This window comes from Ranitomeya variabilis, chromosome 3 (genome assembly GCF_051348905.1).
Source record: "Ranitomeya variabilis isolate aRanVar5 chromosome 3, aRanVar5.hap1, whole genome shotgun sequence".
NCBI lineage: Eukaryota > Metazoa > Chordata > Amphibia > Anura > Dendrobatidae > Ranitomeya > Ranitomeya variabilis.
Genome location: NC_135234.1, coordinates 379024085 through 379051303, shown reverse-complemented (window position 1 = coordinate 379051303; position 27219 = coordinate 379024085). Strand labels below are relative to the sequence as shown.

At 43.5% G+C, this 27219-nt stretch overlaps 1 protein-coding gene across 1 annotated transcript in view; it reads left to right on the top strand.

Moving 5' to 3' along the window:
* Nucleotides 1-23639, top strand: part of HDAC1 (histone deacetylase 1) — a 31755-nt gene extending 8116 nt beyond the window's left edge. The window contains exons 2-14 of the mRNA XM_077296012.1: nucleotides 4756-4868; nucleotides 6157-6274; nucleotides 6356-6430; nucleotides 8191-8329; nucleotides 8423-8564; nucleotides 11066-11158; nucleotides 11248-11356; nucleotides 13659-13799; nucleotides 14734-14842; nucleotides 17492-17622; nucleotides 19422-19565; nucleotides 21699-21747; nucleotides 22816-23639. Coding sequence (XP_077152127.1) covers nucleotides 4756-4868; nucleotides 6157-6274; nucleotides 6356-6430; nucleotides 8191-8329; nucleotides 8423-8564; nucleotides 11066-11158; nucleotides 11248-11356; nucleotides 13659-13799; nucleotides 14734-14842; nucleotides 17492-17622; nucleotides 19422-19565; nucleotides 21699-21747; nucleotides 22816-22843 — 1391 coding nt within the window. The 3' untranslated portion in view covers nucleotides 22844-23639. The remainder of the gene's footprint in view (nucleotides 1-4755; nucleotides 4869-6156; nucleotides 6275-6355; nucleotides 6431-8190; nucleotides 8330-8422; nucleotides 8565-11065; nucleotides 11159-11247; nucleotides 11357-13658; nucleotides 13800-14733; nucleotides 14843-17491; nucleotides 17623-19421; nucleotides 19566-21698; nucleotides 21748-22815) is intronic.
* The last annotated feature ends 3580 nt before the right edge of the window (nucleotides 23640-27219 follow it).

Below are 27219 nucleotides of genomic sequence, written 5' to 3'. Positions count from 1 at the left end.
AGACTAACGGCCAGAGCAGCGAGCTTGTCTAATGCGGCAAGAAGAGCCCTCTGGCTCAAAGGTTGTCCGGGGGATTTACCATCTAAACACAAGCTGTGCTCCATCCCATGTGATGGCCAACTCCTCTTTGGGAAAAAACTTGAAGAAATCCTGGAACATGCAGGAGATAAAAAGAAAGGCTTTCCCAATATCCCTAAAGAGTCCAAAAAACCCTTTTTTCGGAGGAGAAGATTTAATAGAGGTCGCCCCCCAGGAGAAAGAAAAAACTGGGACTTTAGGGATAAGAGAGGCTCAGGCTACATGTTCAAAGGGCCCTCTACATCGGCAAAGAAATCCCCCCAATGACATTACGCCAGAAGTGGGAGGAAGACTCTCCCTCTTCTTTCCGGCCTGGGTAAACATCTCCCCCAGTACCTGGGTCATAAATATAATCAGAGACGGCCTCAAAATAAAATTCACCTGTCCACCCAGACGAAACTTTATTATAACTCCCCGAAGAAAGTCCCAGCAGGAACAATCTGCCCTAGAAGCCGAAGTCCTGGGACTTATCCACAAAAAGGTTCTTCTGGAGGTTCCGGTTCAGGAGGAGGGAGACGGGTTTTACTCCCCCCTCTTCTTAATCCAAAAACCGGATGGTTCTTGGAGAACTATTATAAACTTAAAAAAACTCAACCAATCCATAGAGAACTACTCTTTCAAGATGGAGTCTATAAATACGACCATAAAACTCCTTTTCCAACACTGCTTCATGGCAGTAATAGACTTGAAAGATGCGTATTATCATATACCAATGCATCCGGAATATCAGAAATACTTGAGAGTAGCTCTCTATGTCCAGAACCAGATGAAACATTATCAATACACAGCCCTTCCGTTCGGTCTGTCTACAGCTCCCAGGGTGTTCACCAAGGTGATGGTGGAAGTAATGTCATACCTCCGGTCCCGGGATGTAGTCATTGTCCCATATCTGGACGATTTCCTGGTAATAGGAAGATCAGAGTCCCACTGCACTCATCAAGTATCAGTGGTAACATCAACTCTAAGGGAGCTGGGTTGGATAATAAATATCCCCAAGTCCAGACTGCTGCCAGTAAAATTACAGTCCTTCCTGGGGTTAATACTGGACTCCGAACGTCAGCTCTGCCTTCTTCCAGAAAACAAGGTAGACAAAATAATAAATCTGACCGGTACAGCAATACGCCAGCCGACAATGACTCTGAGAAAGGCAATGTCCCTTCTAGGCTCGTTAACATCGTGTATTCCGGCAGTAGAATGGGCACAATTCCACCTAAGACAACTACAGTGGGAAGTTCTCTCAGCCCAAAGACTGCTAAAAGGGCATTTAGAAGGAAATCTATGTCTCTCCCTGGGCGTAAGGGATTCCCTAGTTTGGTGGACTGTGAGAAACCACCTGACAATGGGGGTCCGGTGGCAAAATCCGGTCATAGACATTATCACGACCGACGCAAGCGGTACAGGTTGGGGGGCTCACCTGAGGTCTCACTCTGTACAAGGGACCTGGTCCATACGAGAAAAGAACTATGGATCAAACGAAAAAGAGCTGTGGGCAGTGGAGAAATCCCTAAGACATTTTCTTCCTTTACTCCGGGGTCGCCATACTCGAATCCTGACGGACAATCGAGCAGTGGTGGCGTATGTCAATCATCAGGGGGGAACGAGGTCCAAAGGCCTCATGCAGGCATCAAACATACTCTTTCAACTAGCAGAACAACACCTGTCATCTCTGTCGGCATTGCACATCAAAGGCACAGAAAACACTCAAGCGGACTTCCTGAGTCGCAGAGGCTTAAGGCAGGGGGAATGGTCATTAAACCCCCAGATATTTCAACAAATAGTCCAAGCCTGGGGCACACCAGAGATAGACTTGTTCGCCAACTCCCACAACAGAAAAGTCAGGAGGTTCTGCTCCTTGAATCCGAGAGAACATCCCTTCGCAGTAGATGCCCTACTGATACCTTGGAAGTTTTCTCTGGCCTACGCATTCCCCCCGATAGTGATGATTCCAGCTGTGATCCGGAAGATCAGAGAGGATCAGGCGAATATCATCTTCATAGCTCCTTTTTGGCCAAGGAGACCTTGGTTCTCCCTTCTAAGGCAGATGTCGGTAACAGACCCATGGATCCTGCCAGAGGTTCCGGACCTGCTAACCCAGGGCCCAGTGACCCACTCTCAGGTGAAGGGCTTCCATCTCGCAGCCTGGAATTTGAGAGGGCGTTACTAAGTCGCCAAGGATTCTCTCCAGGGTTAGTCTCCACCCTGTTGAAAAGCAGAAAACCCATAACCTCTAGAATCTATGGTAGGACATGGAAAAAATTTCTCGACTTCCTGGGGGAACCATTGGGGGAGGTGGCTCCAATAGGTCCTATCCTAGAGTTTCTGCAAGCAGGATTACATCTTGGGTTAGCAACCAGCACCCTTAAAGTTCAGGTTTCTGCCTTGGGGGCCCTATATAATTGTAATCTTGCCTCAAATAAATGGGTCTCACGATTCATAAAATCTTGTAGTAGATCTCGGCCAGTTATTATCCCAAAAATCCCTCCTTGGGATCTAAATTTGGTCTTAGAAGCCCTGACTAAACAGCCCTTTGAGCCTTTGCAGGAGTTATCACCTAAGTTACTTACCCTTAAAACAGTTTTACTAGTAGCCTTAACATCGGCACGTAGGGTAAGTGATTTACAGGCCCTGTCAATATGCCCTCCTTATACTCAGGTTTTTGATGACAGGATTGTTCTAAGACCAGACCCGGCTTATCTCCCCAAGGTGGTTCAAAAGTTCCATAGGAGTCAGGAGATTACTTTACCATCTTTCTGTAGTAATCCTAAAAATCCAGGGGAACAAAGGTTCCACATGTTAGATGTGAGAAGATCTATGTTACAATACATGTCTGTGACTAATCAGTGGAGGAAAGACCAAACCCTATTCGTAGCCTTTCAGGGTAGCAAAAGAGGGTGCGGGGTAGCTAAAAGTACCATTGCTAGATGGATCAGGGAGGCCATTAGTTTATCCTATTCTGCAAGTGGCACTCCGGTTCCTGACGGCATCAAGGCTCACTCCACCAGAGCCGTGGCTACCTCCTGGGCAGAGAAAGCTGAGGTATCAATTGACCAAATTTGCAAGGCCGCTACCTGGTCCTCACCCTCAACTTTTTTCAAACACTACCGGCTAGACCTTTCCTCCTCTGCTGACCTAACCTTTGGTAGAAGGGTGCTCCAAGCGGTGGTCCCTCCCTAAGGTTTCATTCTACAAAATTCTCTCAGGTGTGCCGTCATGGGGGAAGGGAAAACACCAAGGTTACTTACGGGTAGCCGGTTTTTCCGGAGCCCATGACGGCACCCGTATATTCCCCCCCTTTTTTTCACCCTTTCGGTGTGCACTATTGTTTTGGGTGTGTTTAGTTAATATAATGTGGTGTTGGATTGCCATGTATACTAACCAGGGGGGCCTCTCATGCTCTGAAAACCAACTGAAGCGAGGGAGAGGTACCGCCCTTTTATTTTCAGTAGGGTTCCTGTCCTGACTGGGCGGATCCCCTCTCTCAGGTGTGCCGTCATGGGCTCCGGAAAAACCGGCTACCCGTAAGTAACCTTGGTGTTTTTTTTTTTACTTTTACGCTGGTAACCACGGTAAACATCGGGTTACTAAGCGCGGCCCTGCGCTTAGTAACCCGATGTTTACCCTGGTTACCAGCGAACGCATCGCTGGATCGCTGTCACACACAACGATCCAGCGATGTCAGCGGGTGATCAAGCGACGAAAGAAAGTTCCAAACGATCTGCTACGACGTACGATTCTCAGCAGGGTCCCTGATCGCTGCTGCGTGTCAGACACTGCGATATCGTAACGATATCGCTAGAACGTCACGAATCGTACCGTCGTAGCGATCAAAATTGCACTGTGTGACCGTACCCTTAGTCAGATCAAAACATATTGTGCAGTAGAACAGAACAAGACAAAGTCCAACAGCAGTTCTAAATGATGCCAAGATAAGATGACTCCATCCCCACACACCTATTACAATTCTTATCAAACCACAATACTAAATAAGATGAGGATATCCACACAGGGAATGGAAGAAGAAACCTGTTCAAAAACGAACATGCTCTTTACAGTTGTTTTGGGCCCTACAATAGTCCCAGGGAGCCCAGACGGCATCAAATCTGTCCAAACTCACTCAATAAGACTGCTGCGCTCCATCCAGCAGGTGTCGGGTAATCTAGATAGATATGCTAATGGGGCGTCAAGCTTTATTCAGTAACAGCGATATTCACATTATTGGTCCCATGCTTCCTGACCCTGCAGCTTAGCGTCTGCAATGAGTTACCTGCTCCAGACATTGACTGGCATCGTAGTCACAAGTTTATGTTGGAATATCATCACTGGAGCAGGAAATACAGAACATTTTCAGGAACTCGTAGTCATCAGCATTAGATTGGCAAGCAATAGGGATGATTTTTTTTTTAATTGTTCTGTCTTTTAGAAATGTAGTGTGTGAGATTCCAGTGCAGCTGTGGTCCTCTCCATCACGTGAGCACATTTGTCTTTTTCTGCAGAGATCAGAATTGGGCTCAGGTTCACATTGAGAAATTGATCCTTGTAAGATCTATATGTGCATTTGATATCCTGTAATGACTAGTGATAATCGAGCACTCGGTACTGAATCGCGCACAATGGAAGTGAATGTGAAACTCGAGCTCTTCTCTCTCGTAATATGTCTTGTTTTGTGTTATTTCTTAGGCGACGTGGGCAATTATTACTATGGGCAGGGACATCCCATGAAGCCGCACAGAATTCGTATGACACACAATCTGCTTTTGAACTATGGCCTCTACCGCAAGATGGAAATCTATGTAAGTTTTTTATGTAAATGTTAAAGGGATGAGGTTACTTGCTTATTAGCAGGGGTCAATTCAAGGATATTGTACAATGTCCATGTAAGTTGTGTGCAGTTTGTGATTGTACAAACCATCTATTAATTTTGGAAATGCTGGTTAAGAGGCTTGCATCTCACAATTGGCCACTTCAGCAGACGTTTGTTCCAAGACTATTGTATGAAATACCCATGATGATAAATTCACCTCACTTCAGTCTTGACTTGCATTGTGATTAGTGATGAGCGCTCGTGCTGGATAAGGTGTTATCTGAGCATGCTTAAGTGCTAACCGAGTGTCTTCGGCGTGCTCCAAAAATAGTTCCTGCAATTGCATTTCTCTCGGCAGTTCGACAGCTGCAACACATGCAGGGATTTCCTGTTAGGCAATCCCTGGGTCTGTTGCGGCGGTTGAACAGCCCGAGACATGCAGGCGCGGAGACTCAAGCATATTTTTCGAGCACACCAAAGACACTGTTAGCACTTAAGCATGCTCAGATAACACCTTATCCAGCAAGTTCGCTCATCACTTATTGTGAGTATAGCACCACCTATTGGCTTCAACTCAAGGTCTGGATGTAAAGGACTATCGGTATGCAAATTCCTATATGTAGTTGGCGCCTCCACTTAGCTGGTTGCGGATAGACTGGCTCCAAGCACCAGTAGTAAATGGCTGAGTTTACTGTGTAATATACATGTAATACCGAACAGCTCGATGTCACTGGACCATGAGCATCTCATAGATTGAGTGTATGGTGAAAATTGTGTTATCTAAAAGCCTTTGTACATTTCTTTTCCTATAAAATCTGTCTACAACAAGAAAAAAATGATGGAATTTGTACCATGTTTATATTCATGTGTTCATACAAGTTCATTTGACCCAAGAAAACATTAAAATAAATTTGTATATATATGTTTTGCTAATTGGACCAAAGTTAACTTGTCAGATGCTAATGATGTGAGCAGGGCTGTGGAGTGTAGATGTGAGTGCTATGTGCTGACTTCAGCAGTGCTTCTACTTGGCGATCATTGGCAGTCTGATATAGGCGCACTCCTAGTGCTGAAAGCTAGGTGCAGTGTCGGTGCTCGTGTCATACTTGACATTGACAGCTCAGTATGTCTGTGTTTAGATTGGTCGCTTTAGAGCATGCTCTGTGTGACAAGACATTGGTGTGCAGTGAATGTTAGAAATAAAATGGAATATTCGGTATTAGATGACGTTAACACTGTAGGCAATAAGTTGCTAATCTTCTTTTGTTCTTTATCAGAGACCCCACAAAGCCAATGCAGAAGAGATGACAAAATATCACAGTGACGATTACATCAAATTTTTACGCTCTATCAGGCCAGACAACATGTCCGAGTACAGCAAGCAGATGCAGAGGTGTAAGTGCCCACCTTAAGGTCCCGCAGTAAAGTACATTTGTTACTTTGAGCTGATAAGCAATGTTTTCCTTTTCTCTACAGTTAATGTTGGGGAGGATTGTCCGGTATTTGATGGATTGTTTGAGTTCTGCCAGTTGTCGGCAGGAGGCTCCGTAGGTAAGTTTTTCGTTTTTTTAATAGAGAGCCTGTCCTAATTGTGGGAAGCATGATTTCTTGACGTGTGCCCTGATTCCATGAAGTATTAGCTATATAGCCGAGCTCTGTACTTTATCTGGCTGTCTCGTAGTAAATGAAGGGAATGAAGATTCTCAACCTCACCACCTTCAGGCAGATGGGGCTCTCCAGAGACGCGTTCTCAGGGTCACTAGGTGCCCCAGTGGACGGACCTCCAGCGATCAATAAGTTCCCACCAAATCTATTTCTAGGGCTTAGCTTATGTATGACGTGGCCGCTCAGGACGGTAAGGGGTTGCGATTACAGCATGTAAGGCCACACTGCTTTGGGATACTCACCCACCGACTGTAATTTTTTTCTATGCCGACTTCATTAACCCCTTTCTGACCTCGGACGGGATAGTACATCTGAGGTCAGATCCCCCTCTTTGATGCAGGGCTCTGGCGGTTAGCCCACTTCAAAGCCGGGGCATGTCAGCTGTTTTGAACAGCTGACATCTGCCCACAATAGCGGCGGGTGAAATATTAACTAGTTAAATGCCGCTGTCAAACACTGACAGCGGCATTTAACCGGCGCTTCCGGCCGGGCGGCTGGAAATGAGCGCATCGCTGACCCCCGTCACATGATCAGGGGTCAGCGATGCTTCTGCATAGTAACCATAGAGGTCGTTGAGACCTCTATGGTTACTGATCCCGGCTAGCTGTGAGCGCCACCCTGTGGTCGGCACTCACAACACACCTGCATTTCTGCTGCATAGCAGCGATCTGACGATCGCTGCTATGTAGCAGAGGCGATCGAGTTGTGCCAGCTTCTAGCCTCCTATGGAGGCTATTGAAGCATGGCAAAAGTAAAAAAAAAAAGTGAAAAAATAAATAAATAAAAGTTGAAATCACCCCCCTTTCGCCCCAGTCAAAATAAATCAATAAAAAAAATCAAACCTACACATTTGTTATCGCCTCGTTCAGAATCGCCCGATCTATCAATAAAAAAAAAGCAGAACGTATCTGCACCAATATGGTATCATTAAAAACGCCAGCTCGGCACGCAAAAAATAAGCCCTCAGCCGACCCCAGATCATGAAAAATGGAGACGCTACGGGTATCGGAATATAACGCAATTTTTTTTTATTTTTTTTTAGCAAAGTTTGCAAATTTTTTTCACCACTTAGATAAAAAATAACCTAGACATGTTAGGTGTCTATGAACTCGTAATGACCTGGAGAAACATAATGGCAGGTCAGTTTTAGCATTTAGTAAACCTAGCAAAAAAGCCAAACAAAAAATAAGTGTGGGACTGCATTTTTTTGCAATTTCACCGCACTTGGAATTTTTTTTCCTGTTTTCTAGTACACGACACGAAAACCAATGATGTCGTTCAAAAGTACAACTCATCCCGCAAAAAATAAGTCCTCACATGGCCATATTGACGGAAAAATAAAAAAGTTGTGGCTCTGGGAAGGAGGGGAGCGAAAAACGAACACAGAAAAACGGAAAATCCCAAGGTCATTAAGGGGTTAAAGGAACTTTTTCTGATACGATAATGGCCAAGTACGGACTGTGCTTATATGAGGTAGATTGGGATTAGTATTGTAATGAGGTGCTATGTATGAAGAGTCCGCTGAGCCGTTCGCCTTTATTTGCAGTCTGTCTCTTCACATAAATGGGGAGAGCTGGCATTTTACAACGAAGATTTCTCTAACACATGGCAATAAGGACTCATGGGTTTCATTTTTTTCTTGGCAGCAAGTTCTGTGAAATTAAACAAGCAGCAAACAGACATTGCTGTAAATTGGGCAGGTGGACTACATCACGCCAAGAAGTCTGAAGCCTCAGGATTTTGTTACGTCAATGACATTGTCCTTGCTATCCTGGAACTGTTAAAGTATGTATGCCCTATAGTAAATTATTATTATTTTTTTTTACATACTGGTGTTTTCTTTATTTATGCAGACGTCTAATGTTTTCCTGGTTCTAGATATCATCAGCGGGTACTGTATATCGATATTGATATTCATCATGGCGACGGTGTGGAGGAAGCCTTTTATACCACTGACAGAGTCATGACTGTTTCTTTTCATAAATATGGAGAATATTTTCCAGGCACTGGGGACTTAAGAGTGAGTATGAGACCTACCGATCTAAGGCTCTTGGATCATCAAATGAATGCATTTAGTTGCCAATGTTTCAGTAAGATTTGAAGCTGCGATCTTCTGATTGCATGTTTAGCCCTGCTATGTATAGCAGAAATCATCACCTCGGTCCGGCGTCGTTAGGGGATCTGCAATGACAAGCATAGGGGTCTCCTGTATACCTACAACTGTCATGCTAACCCATTGGAGCCCCGCGATCATGTGATGGGGCGCCGATAGGCTGGCCTTATGATGAGCTTCCGTCGCACTCGAGTTGAATGCTGTTGTCCGTGATAGACAGCTGCTGGTAGATCGCGCTTGCACCCGCGGCTGTTAGAGGCACATGACAGCTTATCAAATCCGCTGTCGTGTGTTGGGAAAGATGCGGGCTCAGCGCATGAGTCCGCATCAAAGGGACGGATACGACCTTTGATGTATTTATAAGTCGGAGGCTGTGAAGGGCTTACTGTAAAGTCAAGGGATCTAACAATTTTGTGCTTTAAGTCTGCCTTCACACCTTGCGGCCATGCCCTGTTCTCCCTCCACTCCCGCAAGCATTTTGACAGAAAAAAGTAATGTGACTGCAGTGTGTGAGTGTAGCTTAAAATTAGGATTACCAGATTATTAGACACTAGATGGTGGCCTGATTCTAACGCATCGGGTATTCTAGAATATGTATGTAGTTTATTTATGAAGTTTTCAGAATAATGCAGTTGTACACGGGATTTGGCAGACCGGACGTGACCAATTAGCGAAGCGTGGTTCAAATTATGCGCCAATTCGCGGCCGGACTGCGCCTGTCGCTGATTGGTCACGCCCGGCCAGCAGCGAACAATCAGTGAAGCCAGGGCCAGCTCCAGGTTTTTGAGGACCCCGGACGAAAGTTTCAGTGGGCCCCCCTCTTTAACACATACCACGATTCATGATGCACAGATACAGTAGAGAAATATACCACAGCCAAGTAGCATATAGCACAGGCCACGTAGCGTATAGCACAGGCCACGTAGCGTATAGCACAGGCCACGTAGCGTATAGCACAGGCCACGTAGCGTATAGCACAGGCCACGTAGCGTATAGCACAGGCCACGTAGCGTATAGCACAGGCCACGTAGCGTATAGCACAGGCCACGTAGCGTATAGCACAGGCCACGTAGCGTATAGCACAGGCCACGTAGCGTATAGCACAGGCCACGTAGCGTATAGCACAGGCCACGTAGCGTATAGCACAGGCCACGTAGCGTATAGCACAGGCCACGTAGCGTATAGCACAGGCCACGTAGCGTATAGCACAGGCCACGTAGCGTATAGCACAGCCCATGTAGTATATAGCACAGCTCACGCAGTATATAACACAGCCACGTAATATATTGCACAGCCCATGTAGTATATAGCACAGCCCATGTAGTATATAGCACAGCTCACGCAGTATATAACGCAGCCACGTAATATATTGCACAGCTACGTAGCATATAGCACAGCCCACGTAGTATATAACACAGAGACACAGTATATTGCACAGCCACGTGGTATATTGCACAGCCACGTAGTATATAGCACAGCTCACGTAGTATATAGCACAGCTCACGCAGTATATAACACAGCCACGTAGTACATTGCCCAGCTACGTAATATATAGCACAGCTCACATATTATATAGCACAGCCCACGTAGTATATAGCACAGCCCACGTAGTATATAGCACAGCCCATGTAGTATATAGCACAGAGACGTAGTATATAACACAGCCCACGCAGTATATAACAGCCAATGTAGTATTTAGCAATGTGGGCACCATATCCATGTTAAAAAAAAAAAAAAAAGAAATAAAATAGTTATATACTCACCTTCCGGCGGCCCTCGGATCCAGGCGAGGCGTTTAGCGATGCTCCTCGCGACGCTCCGGTCCCAAGAATGCATTGCGGTCTCGCGAGATGATGTAGTGGTCTCCCGAGACCGCAATGCATGGCCCGAAGCGTCAGGAGGAGAGGGAAAGGCGCCGGAAGGTGAGTATATAATGATTTTTTATTATTTTTAACATTAGATCTTTTTACTATTGATGCTGCATAGGCAGCATCAATAGTAAAAAGTTGGTCACACAGGGTTAATAGCAGCGTTAACGGACTGCGTTGCACTGCGGTGTAACGCAGCCATTAACCCTGTGTGAGCGCTGACTGGAGGGGGCTCAGAGGGAGTAGGAAGGGGCAAATTCGCGCCCGGACTGTGCCCTGCCGGCCGTGACCAATCAGCGACGCGGGATTTCCGTGAGAGACAAACAGACGGAAGTGCCCCTTAGACGATTATATAGACAGATAGATAGAACATCTCCTAATATAGAATGTTCTACATGTTCATACTTGCCACATATCATGCAAATATCCTCACCAAAACCACAGAGATATTAACCAGAGATGATGGATGGAAGTGGAAACAAATATGGTCTTTCATGTTTTGTTTATGATCTGCTATCGTTTATAACTTTATTCAATTAGGACATTGGCGCTGGGAAGGGCAAATACTATGCAGTGAATTACCCTCTTCGAGATGGTATCGATGATGAATCCTATGAAGCCATTTTCAAACCAGTAAGTTTATTTTATTTTTTTTGTAACGCCAAGTTTGTGTTTTAAACTTTAATACAACTCTTTATAACCAATGTGTGTCTTTTTTCCAGGTAATGACAAAGGTTATGGAGATGTACCAGCCCAGCGCTGTAGTACTACAGTGCGGTGCAGACTCGCTCTCTGGAGACAGACTTGGCTGCTTTAATTTAACCATTAAAGGTAAGCACTGATTTCAATTTACTTTCTCCTTCGCCTCATTGGGGGACACAGACCATGGGTGTATGCTGCTGCCACCAGGAGGCTGACACTAAGTATTACAAAGAAAGTTAGCTCCTCCCCTGCAGTATACACCCCTCTGCTGGCTCCCAGCTAAGCACTATATACTATACTTTACTATTTTATTGTCACATATAGTTGTGGCTCAAACTCAACAGTTTACCCATAGGGCAAATTTAGCCTGACAACTATTGCTTTTTAGGGGACTGTACACTCCCTGACCAGAAGTTATGTCGCTTATCCATGTTATGTAAATAGAAGCTTAGAACCTGACGTTAAATTCATCCATTGATTGTATAAATTATTCTTTTGAAAGCTGAAACCCTCCGAAATGTGATTTAGGTTAAGAAAATACATTGGCATCAATGCAGAATTATTGATCAGTTAATGGACACAGAATGGTCCGATTTTGGCAAGACAAAAGTTTTGACGCCTGGCCATATAATGCACCTAATCCTAGTTTATATCCTCACCTGTGCTCAGTAAATGATCGGTTAATTAGTGTGTGTGTGTGTGTGTGTGTGTGTGTGTGTGTGTGTGTGTGTGTGTGTGTGTGTGTGTGTGTGTGTGTGTGTGTGTGTGTGTATAAAAAGAAACCCAGCACCCCAGACCTTCACTTGAACTGCATCTTGAACTCGGACAACATGCCAAAAATCCACCCTGCGACCAAAGCCTGGATTATCAAGAGGCTGAAGACCAGATCCACTGCAGAGGTGGCTGGCACCTTTAGGCTAAGTGCACACGTTGCAGAATTGCCGCGGCAATTCCGCAACTCCTGCCGTGATATCGCATTCAGAATTAGCATGCGTATTCCCGCTAAACACTAGTGTTTTGCAAGCGCAATTAGCTTGCAGAATGCTAGCGTTTTCCAAGCGATCTGTAGCATCAATCGGCGACCCAGGATTTCCGTTACGGAAGTGACAGGCAGACAGACAAACAGACAGAAGAACCCCTTAGGCAAATATATATATGTTATGTATGTATGTATGTGTGTGTGTGTATGTATATATGTATGTATATATATATATATATATATATAAATAATGGTGGCCTGATTCTAACGCATAGGGTATTCTAGAATATGTATGCGTAGTGTATAGCACAGCCCACACAGTACATTGCACAGCGCACGTTGTATATTGCGCAGCCCACATAGTATATTGCCCAGCCTACGTTGTATATTGTGCCGCGCACGTTGTAACGTTGTATATTGCGCAGCCCACGTATTATACTGCGCAGCCCACGTATATTGCCCAGCCCATGTAGTATATTGCGCAGGCCACGTTGTATATTGCGCAGCCCACGTATATGTGGGCATGATATCTCTGTTAAAAAAAAATAAAATAAAAATAATTAAAATTAAAAATAGTTATATACTCACCTTCCGTTGGCGCCTGGATCCAGGAAGCGGTTACCGACGCTTGGGATCCACCGAAGCTCCGCCGAGCCGCTGGCGCCGGCCGCCATCTTCCTTTCCCAGGATGCATTGCGAAATTACCCAGAACACTTAGCGGTCTCGCGAGACCACTAAGTCTTCTGGGTAGTTTCGCAATACATCGCTGGGAACGGAAGATGGCGGAACTACGGAGGGGGAGTATAGCAGGTTTTTTGTTTTTTTATTATTTTTAACATTACATTTTTTTTACTATTGATGCCGCATAGGCAGCATCAATAGTAAAAAATTGGGGACACACAGGGTTAATAGCAGCGGTTACGGAGTGCGTTACCCACGGCATAACGAGGTCCGTTTTCGCCGGCATTAACCCTGTGTGAGCGGTGACCGGACAGCGTATGCGGGCGCTGGGGTGAGTGCGGGGAGTAAGGAGCGGCCATTTTCTTCCAGACTGCGCGTTTCTGATTGGTCGTGGCAATGGGCGTTTTGCCACGACCAATCAGCGACTTGGATTCCATGACACAGAGGCCGTGGCCAATGAATATCCGTGACAGAAAGACAGACAGACGGAAGTACCCCTTAGACAATTATATAGTAGAGATATATTTATTTTTATTTTTTTTTGAAGGGCTATGAATTGAAAAAATAAAATAAATGGGAACACGTTTTAAATAATTAGCTGCTTTTAATAGTGTAAATTTAAAGTGACATTCTATATTTTCACATTACTTAGGTGCACGTTGATGAGGTAGAGTTCAAACACTCAGGAAAAACAGTCACTAATGTAGAAATACTCTGACAGTTGCCAGTAGGCTCTGCTCAACTGCTAATGATTAAATGTTTGTCTTCTAGGACATGCTAAGTGTGTGGAGTTTATGAAGACATTTAACCTTCCATTGTTGATGCTGGGCGGTGGTGGCTACACAATCAGGAATGTGGCCCGCTGCTGGACATATGAAACTGCTGTTGCACTAGACACGGAGATCCCCAATGGTTTGTATACTTTTTTCTTTAGGGTATAGTTAAGCTTAACAGGTTTCTTTTGGACTTTGATCCGTAACATGATGCTGTAATGTTTACACATATTTCATTACTTTTTGCCAAAATGACCCATATTTAAATCTATCCAGTTTTGTACATTCCACCTCACCAAAGTATGTGCCCCTCCAGCTTCTATTTACTCTTCAGTTGCTATTTGAGCCATTCTGTAGTTCCAGGGGCCCTGGTTAATTCTGCACAGTGTAGTCGCTCTTAGCTGGCTTTTTGACAGCATTAGTTGTGCTCTATCTAGAAAGAGAGCTTCTGCTGTGAGTGATGTGATGGAAAGAGATAGCACCTCCTTCACTACAAAGCAATTTAAGAGGAGTGCTTTACTGTAGAATGGGCTATAAATACAGGGGTCAGAAAGGAGACATACTACAGAATGGGTTGATGCAGAGTGTACAGAAATGAGATGTACTGCAGGATTGGGCACTGTGTACTCTCTGATAAGTTGAGCTGTTTATTTACTGCTGCTGAGAACGAGTTCAGTGACGTAAAACTGCAATCCCGCTCTATTGATGCTTATGACAGAGGATCATCTTCTCTCATATGTATCTGCAGAGCAGCATTTACAGTTTCCCATGTCTTCTGCCAGCAGCCCTGCTCTGCTGTTGTAAAGAAGTGCAGGACACTTGAACTATGCTGTAGGCAGCTAATGATGTAAAATCACACTGTAGCTGTACTGATGATTGGAAGAGGACACAGGAAAAGCTGAGCTTTTCTAGTAAAGTCTGTAATGTTGCACTGTTGCCACCATGATTAAACTAAAAGGTATTATTTTGGTGCATCAGGTTGAATATTTAGCACATTTACCGCCTTGCATATATCTCTGTATTTCCTTTGTTATTGAGGAAAACATTTAATTTGGTGCTTTTTCATTCTTCAGAGCTTCCGTACAACGATTATTTTGAATACTTTGGCCCCGATTTTAAGCTTCACATTAGTCCTTCCAACATGACGAACCAAAACACTAATGAATACCTGGAGAAGATCAAGTGAGTAACTAACTTTTTTTTTTTTTTTTTTATAAAATGAAATTAAGTGAGCATTGTACATTCAACACACTTTGCATAAATCAAAAGTACAAATGAAGATCAGAAAATTCTTATCTTAATATATCTTATCCGAGAAACAAGCTTCTGTTTCCACCTTCTCCTGAACTTCCATCCACTCGGTTCCTGCCAGAGCAGTGAGGTGCCAGGTTATACGGACTACTCTATTGAGGAGTGAGGAACAGTGTAACAGCTAGGGACATGGAAACATCCTGCTGAGCTTTTTTAGGCTCTGTTCAAATGCGGCTGGTATTTTTTATGCAAATCATAATCTGTTTTTTACTTTGTCACCAAAAGCTATGAAATATTTAGAGTTCTCATGCAAATTTTTTTTTTTTTTCTCCGACTTTGAGAACTGCAGCAATGTCAATTCCTTCAGCGTATTTTCACCTGTAGAAAGCAATAAGAAAGTGAAAAATTGCAAAAACACAAGTGGTTTTGTTGAAAACTTTATTAAACATATACTGTAGACAAAGCACTTGTAATCCGCACTCAAAAAACGCATGAAAAATGCTGCAAAACTGCTGCATGTGAACATATCCTACTGCTCTTCTAACACGTCTGTCTCAACTTTTTCTAACAGACGCGGCCTTTAAAGTGTGTGTATGTGTGTTTGTATGTATGTATGTATGTGTGTGTATATATATATATATATATATATATATATATGTGTGTGTGTATACACACACACACACACACACACACACACACACACACACACACACACACACACACACACACACACACACACTACATCCATTGCAAATGGAGTATAGGGCAGTGAATTGAAAGCAAAAGCTGCTGTTTTTGAACAGTCGGTTTGACCCCTTAACGACCGCCCATACGCCTTTTAACGGCTGCAGTTAAGGATACTTATTCCTCACCGCCACTTATTAACGGCGCTGAGAAATAAGGTTATAGTGCCCCCTCAGCGTCAGAAAATGATTCTGGTCGGTTTTTACTGTCCCCGGCGTTGGGATCACCGTTATTCACAGAAAAAGTCTGAATTCCTATTTATTTCTCTCTCCTCTTATATGATCTAGCACATCAAAGCAGAGAGAAATGGGGTCCCCCTTCCCCACAGCTCCTGCATCCCCTGGTAATGTCCCCCGGCCCTCGGGGTCTTCTGGGAATAAAATGGCGGGCGCAGTGCTGGGGTTAGGGCTGGAATTAAGGTTGGGGTTAGGGTGGGGGTTGGGGTTGATGTTAAAGCTAGGGTTGGGTTGAGGCTAAAGCTAAGGTTATGGTTAGGGCCGGGGTTAGGGATGTCTTAAGGTTAGGGTTGTGTTGGGGTTAGGGCAGTTATGGGGTTGGAATTAAAATTAGGGGTCTCCAAACGCGACATGGTGCCACCATTGATTCCAGACAATTTTTGGTTCAAAAAGTCAAACTGTGTTTGCTCCCTTCTGAGCCCTGCCACGCGCCCAAACAGTGGATTTCCCCTCCACATATGGGGTATCGGCGTACTCAGGAGAAATTATACAACAAATTTTGTGATCCATTTTCTCCTGATACCCTTGTGAAAAAAAACAAAACGTTTTAGTTCCAAAGTAAAAAATTTTGTGAAAAAAGTAAAATGTTCATTTTTTCCTTCCACATTGCTTTAGTTCTCGTGAAGCACCTGAAGGGTTAATAAAACCTCTTGAATGTTGTTTTGCGCACCTTGTAAGGTGCAGTTTTTAGAATGGTGTCACGTTTGGGTATTTTCTGCTCTATTGACCCCCTCCCCAACTCTCTTTAAATTTGAGGTGGTCCCTAAAAAATGGTTTTGTAAATTTTGTTGGAAAAATGAAAAATCGCTGGTTAACTTTTAACCCTTATAACGTCCTAACAACAAAAAACTTTTTTCCAAAATTGTGCTAAAATAAAGTTGACATGTGGGAAATATTATTTAACTATTTTGTGTGACACCACTTTGATTTAAGGGCACAAAACATTAAGTTTGAAAATTGCAAAATTTTTGCCAAATTTCCGTTTTGTTTTTTATTCATAAACACAAGTCATATCGAAGAAATTTTACCACTAACATGAAATACAATATGTCAAGAAAAAAAAACAGAATCAGTGGGATCCATTGAAGCGTTCCAGAGCTATAGCCTCATAAAGTGACAGTGGTCAGAATTGTAAAAATTGGCTTGGTCATTTAACACAAAATTGGATCTGTCACTAAGGGGTTAAAAAGGAACACATTGGATACTGTTTTGCAATCGTTTTAGTTTGAAACTGATCAGTTTTTATTTCAAGTGTTTCTGAACACCATTAGGGTTCTGGACATGTGCAGTGCTAATCCGAAGTTGTGACTTCCTTTCTCATTTAAATTAATCGGTCCTGTATTGGAATATTTTATTTTTGTGATCAAAAAATGGAAATGACTCCTGGACTTTTGAAAGCCTAACAAGTTTTTACCTCACCTTAGAGCTGGATTCACATTAACACTGCTCAGCACTGCTGCATAATCTCCTCGGTATTGCTGCATCTTCTGTCTGTGTGCCAGCTGAGGAATGAAGAGCTGGAATACATCTTTGTGTGCTGTCCACTGTATTGGAGACAAAAATGCAAAACAGACCACATGATATTGGAATTTTGTTTTAGGCAACGACTGTTTGAGAACCTGCGAATGCTTCCACATGCACCCGGTGTTCAGATTCAGCCTATCCCCGAGGACTCTGTTCAGGATGACAGTGGTGATGAAGACGACGATGATCCAGACAAACGTATTTCCAGTAAGTAACATAACAATATGCCACATTTATGTTATATTTAAGTCAAATTAGACACAGGAAACAAAAAGTAAAGGGAAAAGCGGCAGGCAGGTAAAGCATTATCACTATGAATATACAAAGTTAACCTACAAGTTGTACATCCCAGCCTCTAGACCTAAGTCCCATCTATGAAGTACAAGTGTGGGTAAAATAATGACCATGTTATACTAAATATATGAGTGCGGTCCGTAGTTAAAGTTGCTATACGAAGGATCCAACGCAAAACTGCAATAACCTGCCTACTGCGCTGCATAGGATGCTGACAAGCCTATGCTTATATAAAGAGAAAAGAAGCATATGAGGGTAAATAAAGAGACTAGAGGAAAAGAAACTCTGAAAGATGATGGCCCCAACACCAAACCATACCCGGACGCACAGTGCAAGGTATGACTGGAATGACTAACTTCTAAGATCCAGCTAAGGCCCCTTTCACACATCAGTTTTTTACCATCAGTCGCAATCCGTCGAATATTTAAAAAAAACTGATCCAGTGACTGATGTCGCCAAATCTGTTTTTTTCTTTTTCATAGACTTGTATTCGCGACGGATGGCCTCACGTTTCATTCGTCGTCGAAAATTGTCCAGTGGCCGGAGACTACGGACGTAGTTTGCTAGAATGGAAGCCTATGGCGCCGGATCTGTCAAATGATGGAATCCGGCGACGGATTCCGTTTTTTTAACTGAGCATGCTCCGATCCTATTAGCCAGATCCGCTAGTCGGAGCTGTCAAAAAAACGAATGCGACGGATCTGTCGATCCGTTGAGCCAACGGATTGTGACTGATGGCAAAAAACTGATGTGTGAAAGGGGCCTAAGAGGTCCAAGCACAAACCAACTCAATGTTGCCTCTTCTGATCAGCCAGGAGTTCCTCCATCTGAATATTTCTGTTAAATGGGTTGTCCAGTCCACATGAATAAGTCTGCAGTCACTCTGCGCTTACATTCTCTAAGGTCCCAGGTCAGAAACTGGTGAATATGGGGTGATCATAAGTCTGCAGTCACACAGAGTGACTGCAGACATATTGATTTAGACCAAACAACCCCTTTAAGCTTGACTGCCCACTCATAAATTTTGGTCAAGGATCACAGCACACACCAAGGTCATAAAGATGCACAAAACTGCTTCAAGGATGATGAATAAACGTGTAACATTTCATGATTTTTGAATTTTGGATCAGCCGCTAACTCTGTACTAAAGTTGGATAATGTGAGCCCATGAGGACTTTGAGGGAAACTAGAGCACCTCTGTTAGGCTAGGTTCACATCGCGTTACGGCATTGTTTAACTGATCCGTTACTAAGCTTCACTAACGCAATGTAACGTATCCGTTAACGCACCCAATGCCATACATTATCGGAACGCATGTCAAAATCGGCATGCATTAGCGATGATGCGTTACTATGTGACGCACCCTCGAAGGCAATCTACCTCGTTTTTGGGTACGTTACGTCTAACGCACAGCGATCCGACGTGTTCGCTGTGCATAGACCGCTATTGCTAACGCATGCCAATGCAATGGTACTATGCGTTAGTGCGATTGTAGAAAAGAGATTTTGGGCATCAGCGTTAGCGCATCTGTTTAACAGATCTGTACCATCCTGTGCTCTTCAAGCAATGGACAGAATATATGTGAGCGTACAAGCGTTATCTGAGGGCTGAGAGCATGATAGGTCAGCAACCCAGCGGTCTATGAAAAGTTTGCCACATTTCTAATTCAAACATATAGACAGTGTGACAGTAAAGTTGTGACTTTTTTGCAGTTCGATCTTCAGATAAGAGAATTGCTTGTGATGAGGAGTTCTCCGATTCAGAAGATGAAGGCGATGGAGGTCGTAGAAATGTTGCAAGTTTCAAAAAGGCAAAACGTGCCAAATTGGAAGATGATAAAGATGAAGATAAGAAAGGTGAGGCTGCTGATTGTTTTAGGGCTCATTCATACAAGCGAATAAATCGGACAAGTGCAATCTGATAAAAAAAAATCAGACTGCACTCGGCCCAGTGTTATACTATGGGGCAGTGCACATCTGTGATTTTTTTTGCATACCGAATCAGTATGAGAAAAGAACCACAGCGTGCTGCGAATGGCTACGAGAACCGAATCACATACACTAGTGTAAGTGAGAGGCTCGGAGCACAGACGCATGACACTTGGCTCTCACTCGCAGCAGAGCAGGAGCCGAGGGGCACTAGCATATCACATCGGGTGCCATATACTAGTGTTATTCCAGCCAAAAAGGTAATGCCAAGTGCTGAGATGGATGTCTATATAGTTTAGCTATAAAGTAATTAGTGGGACACCAACCAATCCTGAGAATGAACGGCCACACAGCACTTGTTGAAGTAAATGGGTTTCTTCTTCGTTCAGAACCCACCAAGCACTGTCCATGACCAACCATGTATATTGCAGACTACACACTTGTGCAGCTGCTGCTAGTCTTTCCGCTCTAGACAACTGTGTACATCCAATATAGTTGTACTTGTTTTATGTATAATAATTTATACAGAAAGGGGATTGCAATAAATAAAAGTTGCTCTTAGTGTTCGTAAAAAAAAAATAGAATTTTAATAGTAGATGCTATTTCCTTTTTCTTTTTTTTTTCTTTTTTTTTTTTAAATGTCCCCCATCCCTTGATCAGCAAAAAAAAGATAAAAACAACATAAAAATAAGCCACATAGGAAGAAAAAAAAGACAAAAATCTTTTGAATCCTTAAACAAGAACATTTTTTAGAGCAGGTAAAAGCATACGTACAAAAAAAAAAAAATCCAAAATGTGCCATGTTAGCAAGTTAGCAAGCATGAAGATGGCCTGGTCCCGATCAGGTTAAACCCCCTTCCCACTAAAGCCAAATATATATATATATATATTTCTGCCCTACTTCCAAGAACCATAACTGTTTTTTATTTTTTTTTATTTTTCCATGTTATTTTGGGACGAGTTATAGTTTTGAATGACCCCTTTTATTCTACAATTCAATGTACAATCAAACAAGTAAAAAATCCAACTGCAGTGAAGTTGCAAATTAAGAAAAAGGCAATTCTGCCAATGTTTGAGTTCTGTTTTGTTTTTGTGTTTTGTTTTTTTTTCTTGTATACACCATCTTTTATAGAGGTGCCCCCCAAAAAAGTCAGTTCTCGCCTTTTCATTTTTTCTCTACTGCTTTTACATTACGGTTTAAATAATATTAGATTTTGATCGGACTTTTACAGAACTTGTCAACGCAGATATGTTAATGTTTTTTTTAGGACAGATGGAGTGTTAAGATATCTTAATTCCTGGACCTTACCAAAACGGCTTACACAAATGTATACTAATATACTTTTTATTGGAGAAATAGAAACGAATTAATATAATAAACACGTGTTAAATACTAAAAACGCATCTTTAATGACCAGTACAATACAATGCATCTAGTAAAAAGATTGTGAAACAGAAGAATCTTTGCACCCCAGGAATAACCTAAATCCAATAGTAAATATACAGTGCATGAAAAGACTTTATATGATAACACTATGACATACAGCATATGAGGCCAGGTATATAATTTTCCCACAGAGTGAACGCTGAAAAAAAAAATGTTTGGAACCCAGAATAATACTAACGAGATCTACTGCGCATTACTCAAATTAAAGCCCTCGTAGAGCCCTGTACTCAGAGAATTGAAAAAGTTATGGCTCTAATAATATAATAGCGAATAACACAATTAGTGATTTTCTTGTGCAAAATTAGTATAACATGAAAAAAATCACTGTAATCATTATTGACCTATACTATAAAACATTTTTTTTTTATCCCTCATGCAGAACTCCCCCAAAAAATACACAATAAAAATATCCACAATGGCTGTTATATTTGTTCGTCCCTCCTACTAAAACAAACGCTGGTCTTGATGAATCGGGCCCTTAATCTTTATCAATAGTGGAATAAAAGACCACTTGTTCCCACTTTAAAACAAGTTTCAGGAAGGATTTCTCCCATTCTGATGGTGGTTCATGTTTGATATTTACTAGTATTATGACCAAGTTAATCCTTTTGCAGATGTTAAAGAAGATGACAAGCTAAAAGAGGATAAGATGGATGCAAAACGGTATGAATTAAAATTTTCTCAAACATTAGCAACAGATAACATCGGGGGCATTGCTAGGGTCAGAAAAGATCAGGGGCCCAGAGAAGAAAAATGTAACACCACTGATAACACAGTGATAACTCTGAATACAGAAAATGTAGCAGATGTCATTTGCAGTCCTATGTATCACCACATAGTACAGATAATGTAGTAGTAACCTGCAGTCCTATGTAACACCACTGATAACAGTGATAACCCTGAATACAGAAAATGTAGCAGATGTCACCTGCAGTCCTATGTAACACCACATACCACAGTGATAACTCAATACAGGTAATGTAGTAGATATTACCTGCAGTCCTATGTAACACCATAGATAACCCAATGATCATACAAGGCAACAGAACCAAACTAAAGTGCAAAGAAACATGCAATGGATGATTGGAATAAAGTGTGTTGCTTGGGGATCGCTGTCCACACAATTGTGCATCGGTGTCCGTGTGTATAATAAGTGTGGCAACTGTGTGCCACATCGGTACCAAACGTACTGGAGCCTGGGAAGCAGCGGTACAGTTAGCCCTGTTCCCCGTCGCTGGGTGCTACCGCCCTCATCATTCTCCTGTGAACTGCAGGCAATCAGCGCGAGCATGGGAGAATGTTGTTATATTCAACTGATAAAAGCGAGAGCAGGCCGCGGCTGATGGGAGTATTGGTCAGCTGCCGCCTGCGCTATAAATAAATCGGCGTTGGTTTCCTTGTGTTTTTGATATCCAGCCATGTAAAACTGACAGCTGTGTACTGCAAGAATAGTCCCCCCACGCTGTTTTCTTTTTCGATTATTTAAATACATAATTTTAATAAAATGGCCCCCCATTTTTAACAGCCAGCCTTGCTAAAGCAGACAGCTGGGAGGCTGGTATTCTCAGAGTGTGCGGTAATTTTCTCCATATGATTGACTGGACCACACGGTCTGTTTTACTAGCACCTCCTTGTCCCTGACCTGAGTGCACACCATTATCCCTACATTTATGTCCAATTTTTAGACATTCCAACTCAACACTGATGAATTCTCCTTCAATATTTTCACAGGGTAAAAGAAGATACCAAAATGGCCTGATCGTGACTGGTGAAAAAAAAAAAAAAAAGCATCTGAAGACCAAGAGATCCTTGCGGTCTTAACTTTTATATATGCCTTGTACAGTGACTCTTACAAAATAGACTCACGTGGACTAAATTATTACTATATCCCTCTGGTTGGGGACGGAGGGAATTAAACCAGATGGAGCTTGCCTTTCTGATTGTTCATGTCTTTGTAGGCATTAATTCCTATGCCGCTTTCTCTGTTGGGGGTGACTCTGTTTTACCCCAACTCTGCTCTTCATGTGAGAAGCCGGATGAACCACCTTAAGTTTTTTTTTTTTTTACTCTGTGATTTAAAGTATTAATTCTAGTACACCGGTGCTGTATTCTTTGTCTGCAGCCAGTTGTCCTGCACCCTAATGTTTGCTCTCTGATGTTGAAGATTCTTTATTCTTATGCCTTGGTAGAGCATGTTCATTTCCAATGGGGCGAGAGAGGGAAAACCCAGCCGTCTTCCAGTTGGGGCTTATGATCCTAATGGGGTCAGAGACATGCAGGCCTCTCTTCCCATCACTCTTCAGGGATTTCCTGTTGGGGTAATGCTGCTACATCATCCCATTATAAAGCCTGTTCAGCAGTTATCTGTTACCTCATAGGGGTTGCTATTTGGTTTTCTACATGTAATATTACTCTGGGACTGGAGGGGCGCACAGATGGAGTTCAGCGGGTTTATATATCATTTTTTGTGACTGGGTTTTGATTCAATGATTTTTTTTTTCTTTTTTTATGGTTAAGTTGTGGAGAAACTTTGTAATAAAACATTATTCCGCAGACCAGTATACTCATACATTCCCTATTTCTATAGGTGCTTTCACAGAAAGCTATTATATCATTATACTTTGCAAATTTTTCTGTGGTTAGTTATATGCATGTATTTGATAATTTGCTATGGTCCCTCTTGCTGGTATGATAATTGGACATTCCCCCCAGGAAAGTCACAGGATATATATGCTGAATAACAGTCACATGAATTGGTTTAGCTAAAAGCGAAGACTTTCAGGAAAAAATACTAGAAATACCCAGTTGAAATGGGAACATACTTTGCGTGTTTGTAAGTTTATGTTTAAACTGGTTCTAAGGTCTTCTGAAAAGCCAATTGCATTGGTCACAATGCCTCAAGATATCTTTGGTCCGTGGACCAGTTTCTTTTGCCATATATATGTAGCCATAGTTTGGACATCAAGATCTGCCCATGGCGCCAACCTGCAACCACATTTACCAAGGTTTAAAGTGCCACATGGACATTTAGGCCGGTGTCCCACTTGCAACTGCAATGCGAGAAACTCGCGCCTCAATACCCGACACTGCTGTTGGGCCCGGAATCTGCGTGGATTTCTATGCAGCCGCATGCTGCGGTCCGAACCGCTGGCAGCAGTGCTGGGTATTGAAGCGAGAGTCTCACACCAGTTTCTCGCATTGCAGTTGCAAGTGGGACACCGACCTTAGGCTGGATTTACACTCCCATCTTTCCTGGTCTGTACATTAACCTTCATTTAAAGGACCAGTTCAAACTCAACAGCTTGTATGGTTCGAGTCAGCCCATCTGTGGCCAGTCCTTGCATCGCTTTCCATGTACAATCCATGAAACAAGAATGTGTATGTATGAATTCAGACTTTTGTATACCACAGTCCGAGTAAGGCTTCTTTCACACTTCCATCTTCCAAATCTGCACAGGATCTGTCAAGACGTTGAAATGACGGATCCTGTGCAGATTGTGGAAAACGTGTGCACTGGGCCCATCTTTCTGACGGACCCATCGAGCCTATGTGCACCTGTTGTGTATGCATCTTCACAGCGGTTTTCCGCTGCGAAAATGCATACACAACACAAACCAGGTTAAAAAAAAATAAAAAATCGTAGTATTCTCACCTACCGGCGTTCCTGCGCAGCGGTACTCCCAACAGCTAGCGTTCCTAGTAATACATTGCGAAATCTCGCGAGAAGTCGCGGTCTCGGGAGATTTCCTAATGTATTACTAGGAAGTAACGCTAGCTGTCGGGAACATCGGTGACACTGCGCAGGAACGCCGGTAGGTGAGAATATTGCGATATTTTTTTTTATTATTATTTTTTATAAAGCATACCTTGTGCATAGGCAGCATTAACTACAGGTCACCCTGCTTCCCATTCATTCCCCGGGTTTTTACAGGCAGAAGCGGCTGCATTAACAGGCTTCTGCTTGTAAAATTAGTTAACCCTTTCAGATGGATTTACAACGTGGGACAGAACGACGGAAGGTATGGAATATTGTTTTGTTTTTTTCTAACTTTGTTCCAGGTGACAAGGGTCTTCAGGTGGATTAAGATTCTAATAAAATATTACAACAACATGTAAAGGACTTTGTAATGTGTGTGTGTGTTTTATTAACCATTTCGTACTATTGTATTAATAATGGATAGGTGTCATAATTGACGCCTCTCCATTATTAATCTGGCTTAATGTCACCTTACAATAGCAAGGTGACATTAACCCTTCATTACCCCATATCCCCCCGCTACACGGGAGTGGGAAGAGAGTGGCCAAGTGCCAGAATAGGTGCATCTTCCAGATGTGCCTTTTCTGGGGTGGCTGGGGGCAGATGTTTGTAGCCAGGGGGGCCAATAACCATGGACCCTCTCTAGGCTATTAATATCTGCCCTCAGTCACTGGCTTTACCACTCTGGCGGAGAAAATTGCGCAGGAGCCCACGCCAATTTTTTCCGCCATTTAACCCTTTATTTTAGCAGCTACACCGCCAAAATTTTGCACATACACACTACTAACAGTAGTGTGGAATATGCAAAAGCATAAGGGATATGAGATGGTTTATTGTATGTAAACCATGTCTCATATCCTGTCGGGTTTGGGAAGGAGAAATAAAAAGCCGGCAATTGAATTACCGGCTTTTCTCTCTAACACCGGTGCGTATTTCTCGCAAGTCACACTGCTGGTCCGTGTGTAATCTGTATTTTTCTCGCCCCCATAGACTTTCATTGGCGATTTTTTTTATTTATTTTTTTTGCGCATTACGGTGACAAACGCAGCATGCTGCGATTTTGTACGGCCGTACAAGACCGTATAATACGGATCGGTAAAATATGGCTGATAGGAGCTGGGCCATAGAGAATCATTGGGCTGTGTGTTATGCGTATTTTACGGGTGTATTTTCTGCGCTCATACGTCCGTAAAACTCGCCAGTGTGACGCCGGCCTTAGTGACACAAAGAAAGTGATCTCCTCCCCTGCAGTATACACCCTCCTGCTGGCTCTCAGCTAACCAGTTCTTGCTTAGTGTCCGTAGGAGGCACACGGATGGGTCTGCTATTCAGACCCAAAGCTCTTTATTATTTTATTTTTACATTTTTGATTTTATTTTTTCCACGGACGAATGGGGCGACGGATCCTTTCAAGGTTCCGATCTCCCCGAACCATCAACAGGCGAGCACGGAGAGTGTCGCCTCTCCGTATTCTCTCCTGCGACATGGAATGCCAAGCCTGAGCTGATTCTTAGGGGGCGACGGGTCCCTTCAAGGGCACCGATCTCCCCACACACTGAACAGACGAGCACATGGCGTGTCGCCTCCACGTACGCTCTTCCCCAGCCAGGCCTATTGCCGGACAACTGGCCCTGTCCACCCGGGGGCTTGAACTCTGTGGATGTACAGAGGCCCCTCTCTATGGCGTCCGAGCAGCCCCCACTGTCCCACCACTGTGAAAGCCGATGGCACAAGGAGGCGGACGGTTCCTCTCCACCTCCCTAACAAAGGGATGATGGATTGAAGTTTACCCCTCTATCCCTGCACCGTCCACGCTGCAAAACCTGACCTGCAGCAGAACAGCGCTGAAACCCAGTCATCACGGCGGCTCCATGGCGGGATGCGCACCGATGGTGAGTGGATCCAGCCAGCGATGGGCCTCTGCAGCGAGATATTCACATACTGACAGGCAGCCTCAGCCACTTCCCTGTGGCCCACCTCCCTGAGGTAATGCTCCAGCCGGCTGCAAAAATTTAGCACCCGGCTTCGGCCAATGTGTAGGCCGCATCCCAGAAGCCGCGTCCGCATTATGGCGCGCTAAGGTGGCTCAGCCCACTTTTCTGTCGCTTCTCACCCGGCACGGGAACGCTCAATTTTCTCGGCCACTACAACACCCCTCACTTCTACCGCTGGTATCGCTCCCGCCGGCTGCTGAAATTTAGGCCCTCGGCTTAGGCCTATTCATGGTGGAAGTCTCGAGGCTCCACCCACATTGTGCCTGTGGCACATCCCCCCGAATTGGTGTTTCTTACTCTCTGCGAGGTTTTATCACCTTTGCAACTCCCGGTGCCCATCTTGGTCCACCCGGCCGGCTCTCGACTCTGCAACATCAGTACCCA